The 20,696-nt window shown below is 40.0% G+C and overlaps 1 protein-coding gene across 11 annotated transcripts in view; it reads left to right on the top strand.

Moving 5' to 3' along the window:
* Window positions 1-20,696, top strand: part of MTA3 (metastasis associated 1 family member 3) — a 172,934-nt gene that overhangs the window by 42,197 nt on the left and 110,041 nt on the right. For all 11 annotated transcript variants that reach the window (XR_003794878.1, XR_003794875.1, XR_003794877.1 and 8 more), the window contains exon 4: window positions 20,132-20,258. Coding sequence is in view for 7 of the 11 variants with exons in the window: in XM_029231778.1 (XP_029087611.1) it covers window positions 20,132-20,258 (127 nt within the window). In the remaining 4 variants the exon portion in view is untranslated. The remainder of the gene's footprint in view (window positions 1-20,131; window positions 20,259-20,696) is intronic.

Here is a 20,696-nt window from a genome sequence, read left to right as displayed (position 1 = left end):
AATTTTTTTAAAATTTATTTTGCTGAAGTATAGTTGATTTACAGTGTTGTGTTAGTTTCTGGTGTACAGCAAAATGATTGTTATACATATATATGTTATATTCTTTTTCACATTCTTTTCCATTATGGTTTATTACAGGATGTTGAATGTAGTTCTAATTTTGTGCAGTCTTTAAGCTTAATTAAGATGTCTTTGCTCTGTTGGTTGTAAATCAGTATTATTTTATCTGGCCTTTTGTTCACAGACTTTGCTTTTCAGTAAATGTGATAATAACCTATATTGTATACCAAAAGAGATTTTAACACTTTCAACCCATCAATACTTTATCTTTGAGAAGGAAGGAAAACTAACATTTTTCTTAAAAATTGTTTATTTATTTATTTATTTACTTATTTATGGCTGCGTTGGGTCTTGGTTGCTGTGCACGGGCTTTCTCTGGTTGCGGTGAGCGGGGGCCACTCTTCGCTTCGGTGCGTGGGCCTCTCACTGCGGTGGCTTCTCCTGTTGTGGAGCACAGGCTCTAGGTGCACGGGCTTCACTAGTTGTGGCACGTGGGCTCAGTAGTTGTGGTGCACAGGCTTAGTTGCTCCATGGCGTGTGGGACCTTCCTGAACCAGGGATCGAACCCGTGTCCTCTGCATTGGCAGGCGGATTCTCAACCACTGCGCCACCAGGGAAGCCCCCAATTTTTTAATACATTTTTAAAAATTAATTAATTAATTAATTTGGCTGCGTTGGGCCTTAGTTGCTGCTCGTGGTATATTCGTTGCAACATGGGATCTTTCGTTACAGTGCATGGGCTCTTCATTGTGGCACGCAGGTTTCTCTAGTTGCAGCGTGCGGGCTTCTCTGTAGTGTGGCACGTGGGCTCCAGAGCACACGGGCTCAGTAGTTGCAGTGCGCAGGCTCTCTAGGTGTGGCATGTGGGCTCAGCAGTTGTGACATGTGGGCTCTCTAGTTATGGTGGGCAGGCTTGGTTGCTCCATGGCACGTGGGATCTTAGTTCCCTGACCAGGGATCGAACCCACATCCCCTGCACTGGACCACAAGGGAAGTCCTGAAAACTAACAATTTTGAACTCTGTGTTTCAGATGGTACACTAGACACATATTCATTTTGTTCTTTTAATCGTCACTACTAGAATTTGTTAATTTAGGTTGTTATTAGCTCTATTTCTACAGTGGCCCAAAGAGAAGTCAGTAACTTACCAAAAGTCATAGCAACATTTAGTGGAATTAGAATATGAGCTCTTCCACTGCCGGTGACGGCCTGCGCTACGCTGAGTACTTGCCGTCCCCGACCAAGTGGTTGGACGCTGACATTGACCAGGGACTGGCAAGGAGTTCTGTAGCTGTGGGGCTGGGTATTGCAGCTCTTGGATTTGCAGGTTGCTACATTTTTCAAATCTGGAAACCTCTAGGAGAAGTAATCACAGAAACTGCAAAGAAGATTTCAACTCCTATAATTAAACTCAGGGTCAAAAGAACTGCAAGTGGACACCTTCAAGATGGCAGCGAAGTAAGACGTGGAGATCACCTTCCTCCTCACAAATACATCAAAAATACATCTACATGTGGAACAACTCCTACAGAATACCTACTGAAGGCAGAAGACCTCAGACTTCCCAAAAGGGAAGAAACTCTCCACGTACCTGGCCATGTGGCTCACAGGATCTTGGTGCTCTGGCTGGGTGTCAGGCCTGAGCCTCTGAGGTGGGAGAGCCGAGTTCAGGACAGTGGTCCACCAGAGACCTCCCAGCTCCACGTAATACCAGTCAGCGAGAGGTCTCGCAGAGATCTCTGTCTCAATGCTAAGACCCAGCTCCACTCAATGACCAGCAAGCTCCAGTGCCGGACACCCCATGCCAAACAACTAGCAAGATAGGAACACAACCCCACCCGTTAGCAGAGAGGCTACCTAAAATCATAATAAGTTCACAGACACCCCAAAACACACCACCGGACGCGGTCCTGCCCACTAGAAAGACAAGATCCAGCCTCATCCACCAGAACACAGGCACCAGTCTCCTCCACCAGGAAGCCTACACAACCCACTGAACCAACCTTACCCACTGGGGGCAGACAGCAAAAACAATGGGAACTATGAACCTGCAGCCTGCGAAAAGGAAGACCCCAAACACAGTAAATTAAGCAAAATCAGAAGACAGAGAAATACACAGCAGATGAAGGAGCAAGGTAAAAATCCACCAGACCAAACAAATGCAGAGGAAATAGGTAGTCTACCCGAAAAGGAATTCAGAATAATGATAGTAAAGGTGATCCAAAATCTTGGAAATAGAATGGAGAAAATACAAGAAACGTCTAACAAGGACCTAGAAGAACTAAAGAGCAAACAATGATGAACAACACAATAAATGAAATAAAAATTCTGTAGAAGGAACCAATAGCAGAATAGCTGAGGCGGATGAATGGATAAGTGACCTGGAAGATAAAATAGTGGAAATAAGTACCGCAGAGCAGAAAAAAGAAAAAAGAATGAACAGAATTGAGGACAGTCTCAGAGACTTCTGGGACAATATTAAACGCACCAGCATTTGAATTATGTGGGTCCCAGAAGAAGAAGAGAAAAAGAAAGGGACTGAGAAAATATTTGAAGAGATTATAGTTGAAAACTTCCCTAATATGGGAAAGGAAATAGTTAATCAAGTCCAGGAAGCACAGTGTCCCAGGCAGGATAAATCCAAGGAGAAACGTGCCAAGACACATATTAATCAAACTATCAAAAATTAAATACAAAGAAAAAATATTAAAAGCAGCAAGGGAAGAGCAACAAATAACATACAAGGGAATCCCCATAAGGTTAGGGAATCCCCATAAGGTTAACAGCTGATCGTTCAGTAGAAACTCTGCAAGCTAGAAGGGAGTGGCAGGACATATTAAGGTGATGAAAGGGAAAAACCTACAACCAAGATTACTCTACCCAGCAAGGATCTCATTCAGATTTGACGGAGAAATTAAAACCTTTACAGACTCAGCTCAATAACAAAAAAACAAACAACCCAATCCAAAAATGGGCAGAAGATCTAAATAGACATTTCTCCAAAGAAGATATACAGACTGCCAGCAAACACATGAAAGAATGCTCAACATCATTAATCATTAGGGAAATGCAAATCAAAACTACAATGAGATATCATCTCACACCAGTCAGAATGGCCATCATCAAAAAATCTAGAAACAATAAATGCTGGAGAGGGTGTGGAGAAAAGGGCAGACTGTTGCACTGCTGGTGGGAATGTGAATTGGTACAGCCACTATGGAGAACAGTATGGAGGTTCCTTAAAAAACTACAAATCAAACTACCATATGACCCAGCAATCCCACTACTGGGCATATACCCTGAGAAAACCATAATTCAAAAAGAATCATGTACCAAAATATTCATTGCAGCTCTATTTACAATAGCCTGGAGATGGAAACAACCTAAGTGCCCATCATCGGATGAACGGATAAAGAAGATGTGGCACATATATACAATGGAATATTACTCAGCCATAAAAAGAAATGAAATTGAGCTATTTGTAATGAGGTGGATAGACCTAGAGTCTGTCATACAGAGCGAAGTAAGTCAGAAAGAGAGAGACAAATACCGTATGCTAACACATATATATGGAATTTAAGAAGAAATAAATGTCATGAAGAACCTAGGGGTAAGACAGGAATAAAGACACAGACCTGTTGGAGAATGGACTTGAGGATATGGGGAGGGGAAAGGGTGAGCTGTGACAAAGCGAGAGAGAGGCATGGACATATATACACTACAAAACGTAAGGTAGATAGCTAGTGAGAAGCAGCCGCATAGCACAGGGATATCAGCTCGGTGCTTTGTGACTGCCTGGAGGGGTGGGATAGGGAGGGTGGGAGGGAGGAAGATGCAAGAGGGAAGAGATTTGGGAACATATGTATATGTATAACTGATTCACTTTGTTATAAAGCAGAAACTAACACACCATTGTAAAGCATTATACCCCAATAAAGATGTTAAAAAAAATAAAATGAAAACAAACAAAAAAAACCTTTACAGACAAGCAAAAGCTAAGAGAATTCAGCACCACCAAACCAGCTGTACAACAAATGCTAAAGGAACTTCTCTAGGCAGGAAACACAGAGAAGAAAAAGACCTACAATAACAAACCCCAAACAATTAAGAAATGGGAATAGAAACATACATATTGATAATTACCTTAAATGTAAATGGATTAAATGCTCCAACCAAAAGACATAGACTGGTTGAATGGATACAAAAACAAGACCCATCTATGTGCTGTCTACAGGAGACCCACTTCAGACCTACGGATGCATACAGACTGGAAGTGAGGGGATGGAAAAAGATATTCCGTGTAAATGGAAATCAGAAGAAAGCTGGAGTAGCAATTCTCATATCAGACAAAATAGACTTTAAAATAAAGACTATTAGAAGAGACACAGAAGGACACTACATAATGATCAAGGGATCAATCCAAGAAGAAGATATAACAATTGTAAATATTTATGCACCCAACATAGGAGCACCCCAATACATAAGGCAAATACTAACAGCCATAAAAGGGGAAATTGACAGTAACACCATCATAATAGGGGACTTTATAAGTTTATTTATTTTTTATTTTTATTTTTGGCTGTGTTGGGTCTTTGTAGCTGTGCCTGGGCTTTCTCTGGTTGCGGCGAGCGGGGGCTACTCTTCGTTGCGGTGCGCAGGCTTCTCATTGCAGTGGCTTCTCTTGTTGAGGAGCATGGACTCTAGGCACGCAGGCTTCAGTAGTTGTGGCATGCGGGCTCAGTAGTTGTGGCACATGAGCTCTAGAGTGCAGGCTCAGTAGTTGTGGCGCATGGGCTTAGTTGTTCCGCGGTATGTGGGATCTTCCTGTACCAGGGCTTGAACCCGTGTCCCCTGCTTTGGCAGGCAGATTCTTAACCACTGTGTCACCAGGGAAGTCCCAAATTCATCTTTCTTAGCATAGTTTTTTTCCCCATGATCTCTTGCTTTGTCTTGTGTTTTTTTTCCCCTCATGGACCCAGTGTATAATACTTACAATAGTCTTTATTTTAAATTTATTTATTTTAAAAATTTATTTATTTATTTATATTATTTTTGGCTGCATTGGGTCTTCATTGCTGCATGCAGGCTTTCTCTAGTTGCGGCGAGCGGAGGCTACTCCTCGTTGCGGTGTGCGGGCTTCTCTTGCGGTGGCTTCTCTTGTCGCAGAGCACGGGCTCTAGGCGTGCGGGCTTCAGTAGTTGTGCCTCACGGGCTCCAGAGCGCCGGCTCAGTAGTTGTGGCGCACGGGCGCAGTTGCTCCGTGGCATGTGGGATCTTCCCGGACCAGGGCTTGAACCTGTGTCCACTGCATTGGTTGGCGGCTTCTTAATCACTGCGCCACCAGGGAAGTCCCGGCAGATGGATTCTTAACCGCTGGGCCACCAGGGAAGTCCTACAATAGTCTTTAAAGCTGCATGAATATTTTCACATTGTGGAGGTTTGTGAGTCTTTGTGTGGCAAGGCTGTAAAAATAGCTGGTTAGCCCAACTTGCTTTATATTTAAGAGTATCGGTTAATTCATGAGGGTGAAACTGCAACTCCTGAGAGGAATTAATTTCAACCTGGTAGAAAATTATTGAAGGTTGTGTGTTAGAAAGACATCTCTTGTGATAATAAATAAAAGATTTTATTTCCTGTTTTTTTTAATAATTGTTTTTGCCTTTAAGGTGTAATATGGTTGACTCCTTTGTTGCGTTTTCATAGTTCAAGGAGCAAATCCATTTTTTCTTTTGTTGAGGTTGTTTTCAGATTACTCAGTCCTCTACAGTTAAAGAAACATTTTCCATATTCTTCCCTATTTGAAAAGACTTTTTAAAAACTTGCTCAGTGTTGTATATCTTTTCATATAAATTACTATAAACAGGACAGCAAAGGATGACAGAATTAAATGAAATTGTTAGAAATTATGAAGCTCATTAGTGTAAGGCTCTCAGGAGTGAAGATACTGCAGAAAATGTGTGTAAGAAATGTTGTAATTCTGTATTCTGTGATTCATTCTTATTTCTGTTTTGTCCCTGCTAGACTATAAATTTTCTGACCCTTGGTTTCCTGAGTGTTCCAAGCTTTGAAAAATATGATATCCTGTAGTATGAGGTGGCCCATGTTTCTTATATTGGTAATTCATATATCACATAATTCACAACTTTAAATAACATGTACCATTGTAGAATTATTTTAGATTATTTAGTAGTTTACAGGAAAAAATTAGAAAAATGCTTCAGTTACTGTGTAGCAAATACATTTTCATGAATTTATCTGTCTTAGTGGAATGATTAGATCAGAGTGCATGTACAGTTTTTAAGATTTTTAATAAGTGTTCCTAAAGAGTCTTCCAGAAAGTATGAATCATTTTACTTTCATACTTTGCTATCATTTAGTCTTCTATATTTTCTTGTAGAAGTTTTTTTTTTTTTTGTGGTACGCGCGCCTCTCACTGCTGTGGCCTCTCCCATTGCGGAGCACAGGCTCCGGACACGCAGGCCCAGCAGCCATGGCTCACGGGCCCAGCCACTCCGCGGCATGTGGGATTCTCCCACACTGGGGCACGAACCTGTGTCCCCTGCATCGGCAGGCGGACTCTCAACCACTGTGCCACCAGGGAAACCTTTAGTTACTTTTTGTGTTATGGTACAAGGTGTCCATGCTAAGTTCCTTTGGGGGGTGCATGCATATTCAGTTGCTCCAGCACTGTTTGTTGAAAAGACTATCCTTTCTCCATTGCATTGCTTTTGTGCCTTTGTCAAATCAGTTGGTCATATATGTGTGGCTCTATTCTGGCCTTTCTGTTCTGTTCCATTGATCCACCTGTTACTCTTTTCACCATCAACACACTTTGGATTATTTTAGCTTTCTAATACTTCTTGAAATCAAGTAATGTTAGCCCTCCAACTTTGATTTCTCTTTGTTAGAGTTGTTCTGGCTATTCTAGATCTTACGCATTTTTATATAAATTTTAGAATCAGCTTGTCAGTTTTTACAAAAAGTCTGCTTGGATTTTGATTGGGATCGCATTAAATCCATTGATCAATTTGGGGCAGAATTGACATCTTCACAATACTGAGTCTTCTAATCCTTGAACACATAGATCACTGGTTTCTTCCTTTTTATTGTTGAGTAGTATCCCTTTGTGTGGATGTATCACAATTTGTCTACTCATCTGTTGATGGATATTTCAGTTGTTTGCAGTTTTGGGCTATTACAGACAAAGTTGCTTTGAACAGTTGGTGCAGGTCTTTGTACAGACATACACTTCTTCTTGGTTTGTACTGGCGTGGCCTTATCATATGGTCTGGATATTTTTAGCCTTTTAGGAAACTGCAACTGTTTGCAAAAGTGATTGTACCATTTTACATTCTAATCTGCAGTGTAGGGGAGTTCTGGTTTCCTCACATCATTGCCAGCACTTCATAAGGTAAGTCTTTTTAATTTTAGGCCTCCTAATAGGTATGTAGCCGTCATTGTAAATTTTACCTTCTTGTGTCCTGGGTATTTGTATGCTCCTGTAAATCTTCTTGACCCTTGTTCTGTGATGCACTTAAGTTACTTGGAAACAGTTTGGTCCTTTTGGTTGTTGCGTTTATGAATTAATGTACATTGGTTAAGTGGATACAGAGCAGTCAGTGCTCAGTCTAGGGCTTTAATTGTTCCCAATTACTTAGGCAAGGCCTTTCTGTGTACTCTACCCAATACACCGTGAATTATCAGTGTTACCAGTGTGGCTGTTTGCAAACAAACACTGTTCGTGGCCCCGTGTGAGCACTGTGCACTGTTCTCGCTGATTCTTTCCCTGTTGTATGGCAGTTTCCTCACATGCATTCACTGATGGGTGCTGTGCTCGAGGATCACCGTCTGTGATCTCCAGGTTTTCTCACTCTGGTACTCTGGTACTCTTATCTTTTGAACTCTAGTTGCCTTGGTCTCCCTGGTCTCTCACCTTCGTCTCCTCACCTCTGGGAGTCTGCCAGGCTCTGCCTCAGTTTCCCCTCCTTCACTGTTGCCTGGAAACTCTGCCACGGCAATAAGTAAGGGCCAGTGTTAGGGCTCACCTTGTTTGTTTTCTGTCTCTCAGGGGTCACTGTTCTTCATTGCCTGATGTGCCCGTGGCCTGATGCTTCATGTATTTTTTTCTGCTTTTAAACTTATTTATTAAGTTTTGATTTTGGGGGGTAAATTTGTAAAAACCAAAATTTGTAAATTTTGGTGGTTTCATACGGGTGGGTAGATCTGATCCCTATTACATTGTCTAGAAGGAGAAATCATAATCCTTTTAAAAAATATCTAAAAATCAAGGTATAAAATACAGTGTAATAGGTAAAGTGTGCAGGTCAAGAGATTTTCACAGACGTATACATTTCTATTACTACCACTCAGATTAAGATAGAAAAACTTTCTAATACCTCAGCAGATTCCTTTGTGCCCATTAGTACCCTCTTCCTCCCCCCTCCCCAGATAACCACTGCTCTGATGTCTACTACCACCCGTTAGTTTTGCCTGGTTTCTGACTTCATCGCAGTGGAGTACCTATAGTATTTACCCTTTTGCCTGACTTTTTTCACTCAGCACCGTGTCTGTGGGATTCGTCTATGTTATTGCTTGTCAGCACCGTGTCTGTGGGATCCGTCTATGTTATTGCTTGTATCACTTGTTCTTTTTTCTGGCCCAGCAGTATTTATTCTCCTGTTGATGGACATTCAAATGGTTTCCAGTTTGGGCTCCTGTGAATAAAATTGCTGAGAACATTCTTTTGGTATACTTAAGCTCTCATTCCTCTTGGATAAATACCAAGGATTGGGAATTGTTGGTTTATGGGGTGGATATAAATATACTTTAGTAGAATATTGCAAACAGGTTTCCACAGTGGTTGACCAATTTTCACTTCCTCTGTCAATTTATGTGAATTCTAGTCGGGCTGTATTCTTTTTTTTAAAAAAAATATTTATTTATTTTATTTGTTTATTCGGCTGCATTGGGTCCTAGTTGCAGCACGCAGGATCTTCTGTTGTGGCGCATGGGCTTAGTTGCCCTGCGGCATGTGGGATCCTAGTTTCCCGGCCAGGGCTCGAACCCAGTTCCCCTGCGTTGGAAGGTGGATTCTCAACAACTGGACCACCAGGGAAGTCCCGGGCTATATTCTTTTCTTTAAAATAAATTTATTTGTTTACTTTGGCGGCTTTGGGTCTTCGTTGCTGTGCGCGGGCTTTCTCTAGTTGTGGCGAGCGGGGGCTGCTCTTCTTTTTTGCCCTGGGAATGGGGTGTAGTTGTGGGGGAAGTAGGTAAAACATATGGCAGGTCAGATCATTAGAAGATTTATAAACCATGAGACTCTTTATTAATCAAAGCAAGAGAAATGAGTTGCATTGTGGGAAGATGCTGGCTGCTGTGTCTGAAATGAATGGGAGAAGGGTGGTGGTCTTGTGGTGCCGGAAAATTTGGTTGCTTGTAAATCGTTTTGTTTCTTAAGTTTTGAAATTGACAGCAAACGGAAAAATGCATGGTGGCATGTTAAGGCTGCATAAAATTCCAGATGGACTTTGAATATATTATAAGATTGGGCAGCCTTTGCCAGATGCAGTGTTCTTTGAATAAATAAATGTAAAGCAGAAATAGCTTAAATTTCTGATGGGATCCTAACTTGCTATATAACAACTTATGAGTCATTGTATCTCACAATGTGAAGATAAAATTTCTGTGACAGGTTTCTTAAACCCAATAGAGTAAAAAAAACCTTGCTTTAGCCAGTTCTTATTTTTCTTTTCAAATTAGACTTCGAGTTAATATTTCTTTTGCATAAGTCAGTTTTTCCTGAATATCTTTCAGGGTGTCTGTGGTGAAAATTTTCTTGATAATACTAAGCTGTTATTTAATTGTCTTTCTGATTCTCTCAGGAGTGTATAGCAGAGTTTTTCCAGGCTTTATGACATGTGATGACTTCATCACTCATGATAATGCATTGTGTGCTTGTGATTTCCAGTATTTTCAAAATTTATTTGTTTTAATTTCTAACACAATATTGGTAGATGTGTTACCAACCAAAACAAAACTTCTTTGAAACCCCTGATAGAATTGAAGAATATAAGGGGTCCTGAGACTAAAAAGCTTGAGAATTGCTGGCATAGGTGTTCTGCCAGAAAAATGTTTTAAAATTAGTGCTTTATAATAATGATTCTTAACTGAGGCTTAACTGGTGTGACTGTACCCTAGAAGTTTTAAATCAGGATTTCCAGGGGTCGGGTCTGGATATCTGTTTTTGGTTGTTTACAAAAAGTGAAAGCAATTTTTAATTTGCTTTAATTTTAACATGATTTGCTTTCTTAATTAGGAACCATTGTCTTAGGAGATAAGAATTGTTTTCCAAATGTCAAAGAAAATTATATGAATTCATTAAAAAATTGTAATAGCAAATTTTAAAATTCAGCACTGTGTTAGGCACTGTGCTAAGCAAATTATGTGCATTATCTTAATTCTCACAGTAACCTTATAAGGGAGAAATTATGTCCACGTTTTACAGATGATGAAACTGAGGATTCCAGAGAGTAAATAATTTTGCCCCCAACTAGGAACGGATGGAACTAGACTTTGATTTCAAGTGTGACTCTAAAGCCTGGTATCCCATCCACCTTGTGTTAGATCTGGGAAGAATTGTGGAAAGCACTGGGATGAGATGGGACAGAACCCTTGAACAGTAGCCTTTTGATGGTTGCTCTTTGCGGTGTTTCGTGTCATAACTCTGTGAGTCTGTCCTCGCAGCAGCTGATCTGAGTGTTACTGATAATTTTTACCTGGTCTGCTGTGAACATTTCTTGAGGTTCCGTCTCTTCTACCCCATGAGAAAATCAGCATTGATACAAAGATAAATGACCCATCTTTGTTCTCAAGGGACTCTGTGAATCAGATGACTGTTGCACAAAGCATACGGTGACAAGTAAGTACCTTAAGCTTATGTGGGTGCTGCTTTATAGCAAAGAGGAGGGGACTCCTCCACCTGGAGGTTGGTGAAAGTCTCATGGGTTAGGTACCAGAACCTCAGAGACTCCTTTCAACTTTACATGTGATCTTCTTACTTCTATTAACTTTTCATCCACTCCAGTATTCTCCCTGCTTATCTCATGCATTTCTTTATAGAAGCAGTCAACTCTTGGCGCTTACCTGTTTTTGATCTCCCAAGATGGACCACTTTACTATTTTGTTCCCTTCCTTTTTTAATCTTCAAACCCAAAATTTAGTTGTATAGTTATAATTATGTATATTTATTTGTATATATTTAGGAAATTAACGTTATACAGAATGCCAGTTGAAATTAATATTTTGGCAAGATGATACAAAGATATGGAGAGAAGGAAGACGTAGGTAAATAAATGATTATCGGGACTTCCCTGGTGGTGCAGTGGTTAAGAATCCGCCTGCCAATGCAGGGGACAGGGGTTTGAGCCCTGGTCCAGGAAGATCCCACATGCCGCAGAGCAACTGAGCCCATGTGCCACAACTACTGAGCCTGCGCTGTAGAGCCTGTGAGCCACAACTACTGAGCCCACGTGCCACAACTGCTGAAGCCTGTGCGCCTAGAGCCCGTGCTCCACAACAAGGGAAGCCACTGCAATGAGAAGCCCGTGCACTGCAATGAAAGAGTAGCACCTGCTAGCCGCAACTAGAGAAAGCCCACGCACAGCAATGAAGTCCCAACGCAGCCAAAAAATAAATAAATAAATAAAAATTAAAACATAAAAATGATCAACTGTGGTGGTTGTCTCATTAAGGAAAAAAACAGTTTAACATGGATTAAAGTTTAGTTACAGTTTTCCTTCTCTTGAGTCCTATTCACTTTTTATTTGAGGTATTTTTAGGAAGCAGAAAAGAGAGAATAATGTGCTAATTATGAACGAACCAGCCAACTTTGTCCTCCCTTATTGTGACATACATATTTGCTTCAGATTCTTTTAGTGCTGTGTGCATCCCTTCCCAACTCCATTGCTTTCCTGGTTTCCCCATAGGTGAATTGCTATCTCAACTTCAGTGTGTGGTTTTTTTTTTTCCATTCGTGTATTTATAGTTTTGTTACATATGTATGTATTTAGAGCATTGTTTTTGCATCTTAAAAAATGGTGTTTTACATACGTGTCCTTCTACAGATTGCTTTCTCGCTCAATATCAAGCTTTTGCGATCTGTCCATATTGACATGTGGTTTCACTCATTAGCTTTTAGCTATTGAGTAGAATCCCATTCCATGACTATGCTGAAATTTATCCATTGTTCTTTTGACTTTTCGCATTTCATTTGCCCCCCCCCCCGCCCTTTTTAAGGTTTAGCTTGTTCTCTTTTTGATATAATTTACATGCCATATATAACTTACCACTTTAAAAGGTGTACAATTCAGTGGTTTTTAGTATATTCATAAATTTATGCAACTATAACTATTATTTGATTCCAGGACATTTTTATCACTCCAAAAAGAAACCCCGTACCCGTTAGCCGTCCCTGTATTTCCCTCCACTAATCCTCTGGCAACCACCAAGCTACTTCCTGTCTCTGTGGATTTGTCTATTCTGTATTTTTCATATAAATGGCATCCTATAATATGTGACCTTTTGTGTCTTTCACTTTTGTAATATTTCATTTATTATGGGGTTGGCCAGAAAGTTCCTTTGTTCGAACTAATACAGCCTAATACAATGTCTCAAGGTTCATCCACGTTGTAGCATGAATCCGCACTTCATTCCTCTTTATGGCTAAATGATAAATATCCCATTGTATGGATATACTACATTTATTTATCCATTTATCAAACATTTGGGTTGCTTCCACTTTTTGGCAGTTATGAATAATGCTGTATAAACATTCATGTACAAGTTTTGTATTGACATGTTTTCTGTTCTCCTGGGTATACACCTAGGAATGGAATTGCTTGGTTGCATGGCAACTCTGTTCAGCAATTTGAGGAACTGTTGAACTGTTTTACGATGCAGCTGCACCGTCTGACACTTCTATTGATAATGTACAAAGATTACAATTTCTCCACATTTTTGCTTGTTATCTTTTTGATTATAGTCATTCTGGTCAATGTGAAATATCTCATAGTAGTTTTTAAATAATTTTAAAATTTTAAGAAAAATTTATTTCATTTTTATTTTTGGCTGCATTGGGTCTTTACTGCTGCGCGTGGGCTTTCTCTAGTTGCAGTGAGCAGGGGCTACTCTTCGTTGCAGCGCGCGGGCTTCTCATTGTGGTGGCTTCTCTTCTCGCGGAGAATGGGTTCTAGGCACGTGGGCTTCAGTAGTTGGGGCACATGGGCTCTAGAGCACAGGCTCAGTAGTTGTGGCGCACGGGCTGTGGTGCACGGGACTTGTTACTCCGCAGCATGTGGGATCTTCCCTCACCAGGGCTCAAACCACTGCACCACCAGGGAAGTCCTCTCATGGTAATTTTGATTTGCATTTCCCTAGTAACTAATGATGTTGAACATCTTTTCATGTACTAATTGGCTCTTTGTATATCTTTTGGAGAAATGTATTCAGATCCTTTGCCAATTATTTAATTGGGTTGTCTTGGGTTGTCTTCTTTTTTTTGTGTGAATGGTTTTTTAAAAATTTATTTATTTTAATTTATTTTGTTTCTGGCTGCGTTGGGTCTTTGTTGCTGTGTGCGGGCTTTCTCTAGTTTTGGCGAGCAGGGGCTACTCTTCCTTGTGGTGCACGGGCTTCTCACTGTGGTGGCTTCTCTTGTTGCGGAGCACAGGCTCTAGGTGCACAGGCTTCAGTAGTTGCACCATGTGGGCTCAGTAGTTGTGGCTCACGGGCTCTAGAGTGCAGGCTCAGTAGTTGTGGCGCATGGGCTTAGTTGTTCCACGGCATGTGGGATCTTCCCAGACCAGGGCTCGAACCCATGTCCCCTGCATTGGCAGGTGAATTCTTAACCACTGCGCCACCAGGGAAGCCCTGGGTTGTCTTTTTATTGTTATAAGAGTTCTTTATATATACTGGATACTAGAACCTTACGAGTTACATGATTTGCAAACATTTTCTCCCATTCTATGGGTTGTCTCTTTGCTTTCTTGAGAGTACTTTTTAAGCACAAAAATTTTAATACTAATTCTAATTTACCTGTTTTTTCTTTGGTTGCTTGTGATTTATTTAGGGTGCCATAGTGAAGAAACTATTGCCTAGTCTAAGGTCATGAAGATTTACACTTGTGTTTTATTCTAAGTGTTTTATAAAAGTTTTAGGTCTTACATTTAGGTCTTTGATCCATTTTGAATTAATTTTTGTATGTGGTGTGAGGGCCCAGCTTTATTCATTGTATGTGGATGTCCAGTTGTTCTCAGCACCATTTGTAGAAAAGACTGTTCATTCCCCCAGTGAATTGTCTTGGCATCCTTATCCAAAATCATTTAACATAAATGTATGGGCTTATTTCTGGACTCCAGTTATATTCTAATTAATCTATGCCTATTCTTATGCCGGTACCGCCGTCTTAATTGTTGTAGCTTTGAAGAATGCTTTGAAATCTGGAAGTGTGAGTACTCTTTTTTTTTTTTTTCTTTTTAGTGTGAGTACTCTTAAATTTGTTCTTTTTCAAATTATTTTGGCTATTCTGGGTTGCTTACATGTCCATATGAATTTTAGGATAGTTTGCTAATTTTTGTGAAAAAGACAGTTGGAATTTTGGTAGGGGTTGCATTGAATCTGTTAATCAACTTAGGCAGTACTGCCATCTTAACAATGTTAAATCTTCCAATCTGTGAACATAGTTTTCCCATTTACTTAAGTCTTCTTTAATTTCTTTTTTTAAAATTTTATTTTATTTTATTTATTTATTTAATTAATAGTAATCTTTTATTTATTTAATTATTTATATATTTATTTTTGGCTGTGTTGGGTCTTCGTTTCTGTGCGAGGGCTTTCTCTAGTTGCGGCAATCAACTCTTCATCGCGGTGCGCGGGCCTCTTCACTATCGTGGCCTCTCTTGCGGAGCACAGGCTCCAGATGCGCAGGCTCAGTAGTTGTGGCTCACAGGCCTAGTTGCTCCGCAGCATGTGGGATCTTCCCAGAACAGGGCTTGAACCCGTGTCCTCTGCATTAGCAGGCAGATTCTCAACCACTGTGCCACCAGGGAAGCCCTTTTAATTTTATTTTATTAAAAAAATTATTTTTATTTTTATTTTTGGTGGTGTTGGGTCTTCGTTGCTGCACGTGGGCTGTCTCTTGTTGTCACCACTGTCTCTTGTCTCACCACTACTCATTGTGGTGGCTTCTCTTGTTGCGGAGCACAGGCTCTAGGTGTGCGGGCTTCAGTAGTTGTGGCACGCTGGCTCAGTAGTTGTGGCGTGCAGGCTCTAGAGCGCAGGCTCAGTAGTTGTGGCGCACGGGCTTAGCTGCTCTGCGGCATGTAGGATCTTCCCCGACCAGGGCTTGAACCTGTGTCCCCTACATTGGCAGGCAGATTCTTAACCACTGTGCCACCAGGGAAGCCCCGTTATTTTTGATGATAGTTCTATTCTTTTAAATTTTTCATTGTCTAAATGCCAATTCTTGCCATTGCGGTTGTTTAATGTTTTTAGGATGTTAATGGCATGGGAATCATTTCTTGTTCAGAAGCCAGTAGAAATTTATACAAATATGTAAATGAAATTAACTTGTACATTTGAAAAACTGAGTTTCAGATGCTGTTGTGGTGATTTCTGTGTTTGGTTAGATTGAACTTGAGAGATTTTATTCCTTTTCACCCAGTATCAAGAGATTGTACAAGAAAATAAGATTTGCTGTTGTTACCATTATTTTTAGAGCTTGTTGCTGTTTTATCTCTATAGGGTACACGTTAGAATTCAGTTAGCTGTGTTTTATGGAACAACAATTTATCAAATCCTAATTAGGTAAAGAGTATAATTTTGTATGTGATATTTGCTGGTGCTAATAGTGCCAATGCAGCAGTAACTTCATTGATTTCCACTGGTGAGATGTTATTAGACTTGCAAGTAAATGGCTCTTTTATTGCTTCATTTCTCTTTGAGTAGTTCATTATAAAGAACAATCAAAGAATTTTAAATCACATTATTCTGTTTTGGAGCTAGATGCATGTTTTTCTAAAATCAGTTTCTAATTTTTACAGGTCCATTTTCAATTCAGAGTTTTAAAAGTTTGAAGGTAGAAAAGATTTGATACTTAGCCTATTAATTGCCCTCATACAACTCAGAAGAACTACAACTAGGGGGTCACATATGACAAAATCTCTCGTGGTCCTGGGTCCGTACGTAAGAAATTTATAAGAGAGAATTGTGAGGATCAGAAATGTGTTGCTGTGTGCGTGTGTGTGTGTGTTTTGTCACTGTCCAGAAATGAAGGCTCTGAGGCCTAACCTTGGGCTTTACTTCTTGTGTGAGAATCCAGTCACCCCCTCCCTGACTCTGAGTTCTCAGTACTCCTGCTATTCCCATAGCTACACAGCCTCTTCTGGTCCGGTCCAGGTAAGGCTGCAGAGGATCTGTGAGCCTCTACAGGTATTATATTTTTAAAAATTTTATATCTAAAATTATTTGGAATTATATCTGTAAATGACATCTAGTAATTTTTTTCTTTAAAAAGAATATTAAATACAGCATTAAAAAAAAAATCTCAGGCAAAGCTTTGTCTTCCCTTTCCATCCTTTTCTTCCAACTCTGTTTCCCAGAGGCAAACACTTTGAATAATTTCTTCATAGTAGCAACTTTTTTGCTCACTGATTGCCTCCAGCACCTTGATTAGTGCCTGTTTTTGGTGCCTAATACAGTTGACCCTTGAGTAATGCAGGAGTTAGGGACACCAACCCCCTGCACAGTTGAAAATCTTCATAAAACTTTTGACTCCCCCAAACTTAACTGATAGCCTACTGTTGACTGGAAGCCTTATACGTAACATAAACAGTTGATTAACACATATTTTGTATGTCATACAGAATATATACTGTATTCTTAAAGTAAGCCAGAGAAAAGAAAATGTTAGGAAAATCACAAGGAAGAGAAAATATACTTACAGTACTATGCTGTATTTATTGATACCATAAATCTAACTATAAGATGAATCGTCTGTCAGTACCTACATCAGTATTGTCTTATACAATACAAAACACTGTAGATGTTACGTGTGTTACTAACACTAGACATTAAAAAGGAAAAAAAATGTGAAAAGAAGTTCATATTTATTTACAGGTATAGTGATCCATGCTATAGTGATCTTCATTGATAATGAAGAATCAGCAGTATGATTCTTTTTTTTTTAAATAAATAAATAAATTTATTTATTTATTTTTGGCTCTGTTGGGTCTTTGTTGTTGCACGTGGGCGTTCTCTAGTTTCGGCGAGTGGGGGCTATCTCTGTTGTGGTGCGCCGGCTTCTCATTGGAGTGGCTTCTCTTGTTGTGGAGCATGGGCTCTGGCGCACAGGCTTCAGTAGTTGTGGCACGTGGGCTCGGTAGTTGTGGCTCTCAGGCTCTAGAGCGCAGGCTCAGTAGTTGTGGCGCACAGGCTTAGTTGCTCCGCAGCATGTGGGATCTTCCCAGACCAGGGCTCGAACCCGTGTCCCCTCCATTGGCAGGCGGATTCTTAACCACTGCGCCACCAAGGAAGCCCAGCAATATGATTCTTTATGGTAGCCTAGTGTAATTGATATGATTGCTTCACAGTAGCCTAGCCTATACGATAATGAATGAACCATTTAAAAAGTTTTATGGCATAGAGTATTACAGTTATATTCATAATACACTATTGGAAACATTGATACAATTTTTTTTAAAAACCCACCTACCTGTGATAAGATGCTGATAAGCAGTTTTTCCAGTTACTAGAGAGAGAGGCAATTTAATATAATGAATGGTAATGTAATTCTTTGAAAGGAAAATTATAAAACAGTAAGAAAACTAACACAGTAGTTTTTATTAAATATCATTCACCTTATGCCTATATAAGGATAGACTACTATCCACATGTTTTATGAATTCATGACATACCTTTTTTTTTAATAAACATTTAAGTGAAAAATCCCTTTTTAAAAAAATTTATTTTATTTATTTATTTTTGGCTGCGTTGGGTCTTCGTTGCTGTGCGTGGGCTTTCTCTAGTTGTGGCAAGCAGGGGCTATGCTTCCTTGCGGTGTGCGGGCTTCTCATTGTGGAGGCTTCTCTTGTTGCGGAGCATGGGTTCTAGGCGTGTGGGCTTCAGCAGTTGTGGCTCGTGGGCTCTAGAGCACAGGCTCAGTAGTTGTGGTGCACAGGCTTAGTTGCTCCGCGGCATGTGGGATCTTCCCGGACCAGAGATTGAACCCATGTCCCCTGCATTGGCAGGCAGATTCTTAACCACTGTGCCACCAGGGAAGTCCCAACATACCTTTTTCTTAATTTTTTTGATATTTCTAAGCTACGTGGTTCATCTGTGAATTCTTTTCCTTTCTTTTTTTTTTTTTGCGGCAGGGGGCCGTGTAGCACGTGGGATCTCAGTTCCCTGACCAGAGTTCGAACTTGCGCCCCCTCCATTGGAAGCACGGAGTCTTAACTACTGGACTGGCAGGGAAGTCCTCATCTGTGAAGTTTTTCAAATTGTTGAAAACCTCTAAAAAAATTTCCAATGTACTGTATTTATTGAAAAAATTCACATATAAGTGGACCCGTGCAGTTCAAACTCACATTGTTCAAGGGCGAACTGTAAATCTTGGTTGAATGAATGCAAAAAGTTTGTCCTTATTCTCTTTTAAGACTTGATAGTTGAGTATGCAATTCTAGGTTGAATGTCATTTTTCCTCTTGGATGGCATTGTTGTGCTGTCTTAGCACAGAGTGTTGCTGTTCATCTGTGATTCCACTCGGATTCTGGTTTCTTTGCTTGTGCCTACACTTCTTTCCTGTAAATGGTTGCAGTCTTCTCATGCTGTCACTTAAAAAAAAAAGTTAAGTATGACACGAATTCAATCGGGACACTCAGTCTCACTGGACACTTAGTAAGGGGAGATTTTCTTGAATCATCTCTTTGATAGGTCTTCCCTCATCCCCCCCCCCCACCAAAACAAACAAACAAACAAAGAGGTAAAAGAATCTGTTTTCTCTGTTGTTTCTTTATGGAACTTTTGTTAGCGGGATGTTGGACCTCATGCATTCTTCTTTACTATTTTAATCTTTTGGTTTTCAGTTATCTCTTTGTTTTAATTTCTAGGAGATTTCATTAACATTATCCTCTAATCCTTCTATTAGTTTTTTATTTGTGTTATCAAATTTGAAATGTGTTATACTATTTGTTTCTGATTGTACTCTTTTTAACTGGAGTATTCTGGGATTAAGTAATTGTGTTATAGATAGACTTTCAACCCGTTTCTCCTGCTTTTTTGCTCTCACCCTACTTTCTTTCTCATAATACTTGGTAGCTTCAAGGGATAAGTCAGTACTCGCCCTGTGCCCACCTTCTCCGTGGCATCCCTCTCTACGCACATAGATTTTCACTTCCTTCTCTTGACTAAGTGTGTACCTTTCCTTTTTTTTAAATCTATTTTCCATCTTTTTTTGTTGGTGTTGAAAATCTTTCTTCCATTGTTGCTTTTTTTTTTTTTTTTTTTTTTTTTTTGCGGTACACGGGCCTCTCACTGTTGTGGCCTCTCCCGTTGTGGAGCACAGGCTCCGGACACGCAGACTCAGCAGCCATGGCTGACGGGCCCAGCCGCTCTGCGGCATGTGGGATCCTCCCAGACTGGGGCACGAACCCGTGTCCCCTGCATCGGCAGGCGGACTTTCAACCACTGCGCCACCAGGGAAGCCCTGTTGCTTCATTTTTTATTGTCATTGAAATGTTAATACATTTTCATTGATATTTTGGTGTAGTTTCATGGGGGAAGAGGAGATAGATGCATATGTTCCATCTGCCATCTTAAAATTGGAGTTCTTCCTTTGAGGCCTGGGTAACTTAATTTTATGGTTGTAATTCAAATGACAAGTGAAATGTGTAAATTTAAAATCAGTTCGTTTGAAAAAAATATTGAATGAAAGAAAGGCTGATTAAGTCTATCTTAATAACCAAATAGGTAATGTACGTTGTAATAATGCATTTTTTGAATTTTATTTGTGTAGAAGAAATTGAGGAAGAATCTGAAACAACAGTTGAGGCTGACTTGACGGATAAACAGAAACATCAGTTGAAACATAGGGAGCTCTTTTTGTCTCGCCAATACGAATCTCTGCCTGCAACACATATCAGGTAAGAACTTTTTAGAAGTTGATCTGAAGTACTCAGTAATACTGTGACAATTGGGAAAAACAAACAAACAAACTAAAACAACCTTTTTGAAGCATTTTCCAAACTCTCCCCAACAATCTTGCTCAAATTAGTTCACTAAAGGCTTCATTATGTAATCTTATCTTGGAAATTTATAGTGTATATTAGCATTTTAAAGCCCTGCAAATGTTCTGTAGTAAAGTAACCATGTTAGCTTTGTTTTAGTCCAGACTTTTCCAGTTTATTTAAGTATGTATTAGCATCTTGCAGAACAGTGTCCAGCAGATACCATTTTGGGAAATGCTGGTCTTCTCCAGATTCCCAGAAAATAATATAGTCATTGGAGTCCAAGAACTAGAACCTGGTTCTAGATCTGGTTCCCGGCACTTGTCTCTTGACCTTGTAGGATACAAGGCTTTT

This window comes from Monodon monoceros, unplaced genomic scaffold, assembly GCF_005190385.1.
Source record: "Monodon monoceros isolate NGI ecotype Baffin Bay Population unplaced genomic scaffold, NGI_Narwhal_1 Super_Scaffold_19, whole genome shotgun sequence".
Classification (NCBI taxonomy): Eukaryota; Metazoa; Chordata; class Mammalia; order Artiodactyla; family Monodontidae; genus Monodon; species Monodon monoceros.
This window is presented reverse-complemented; position numbering and strand designations above follow the sequence as displayed.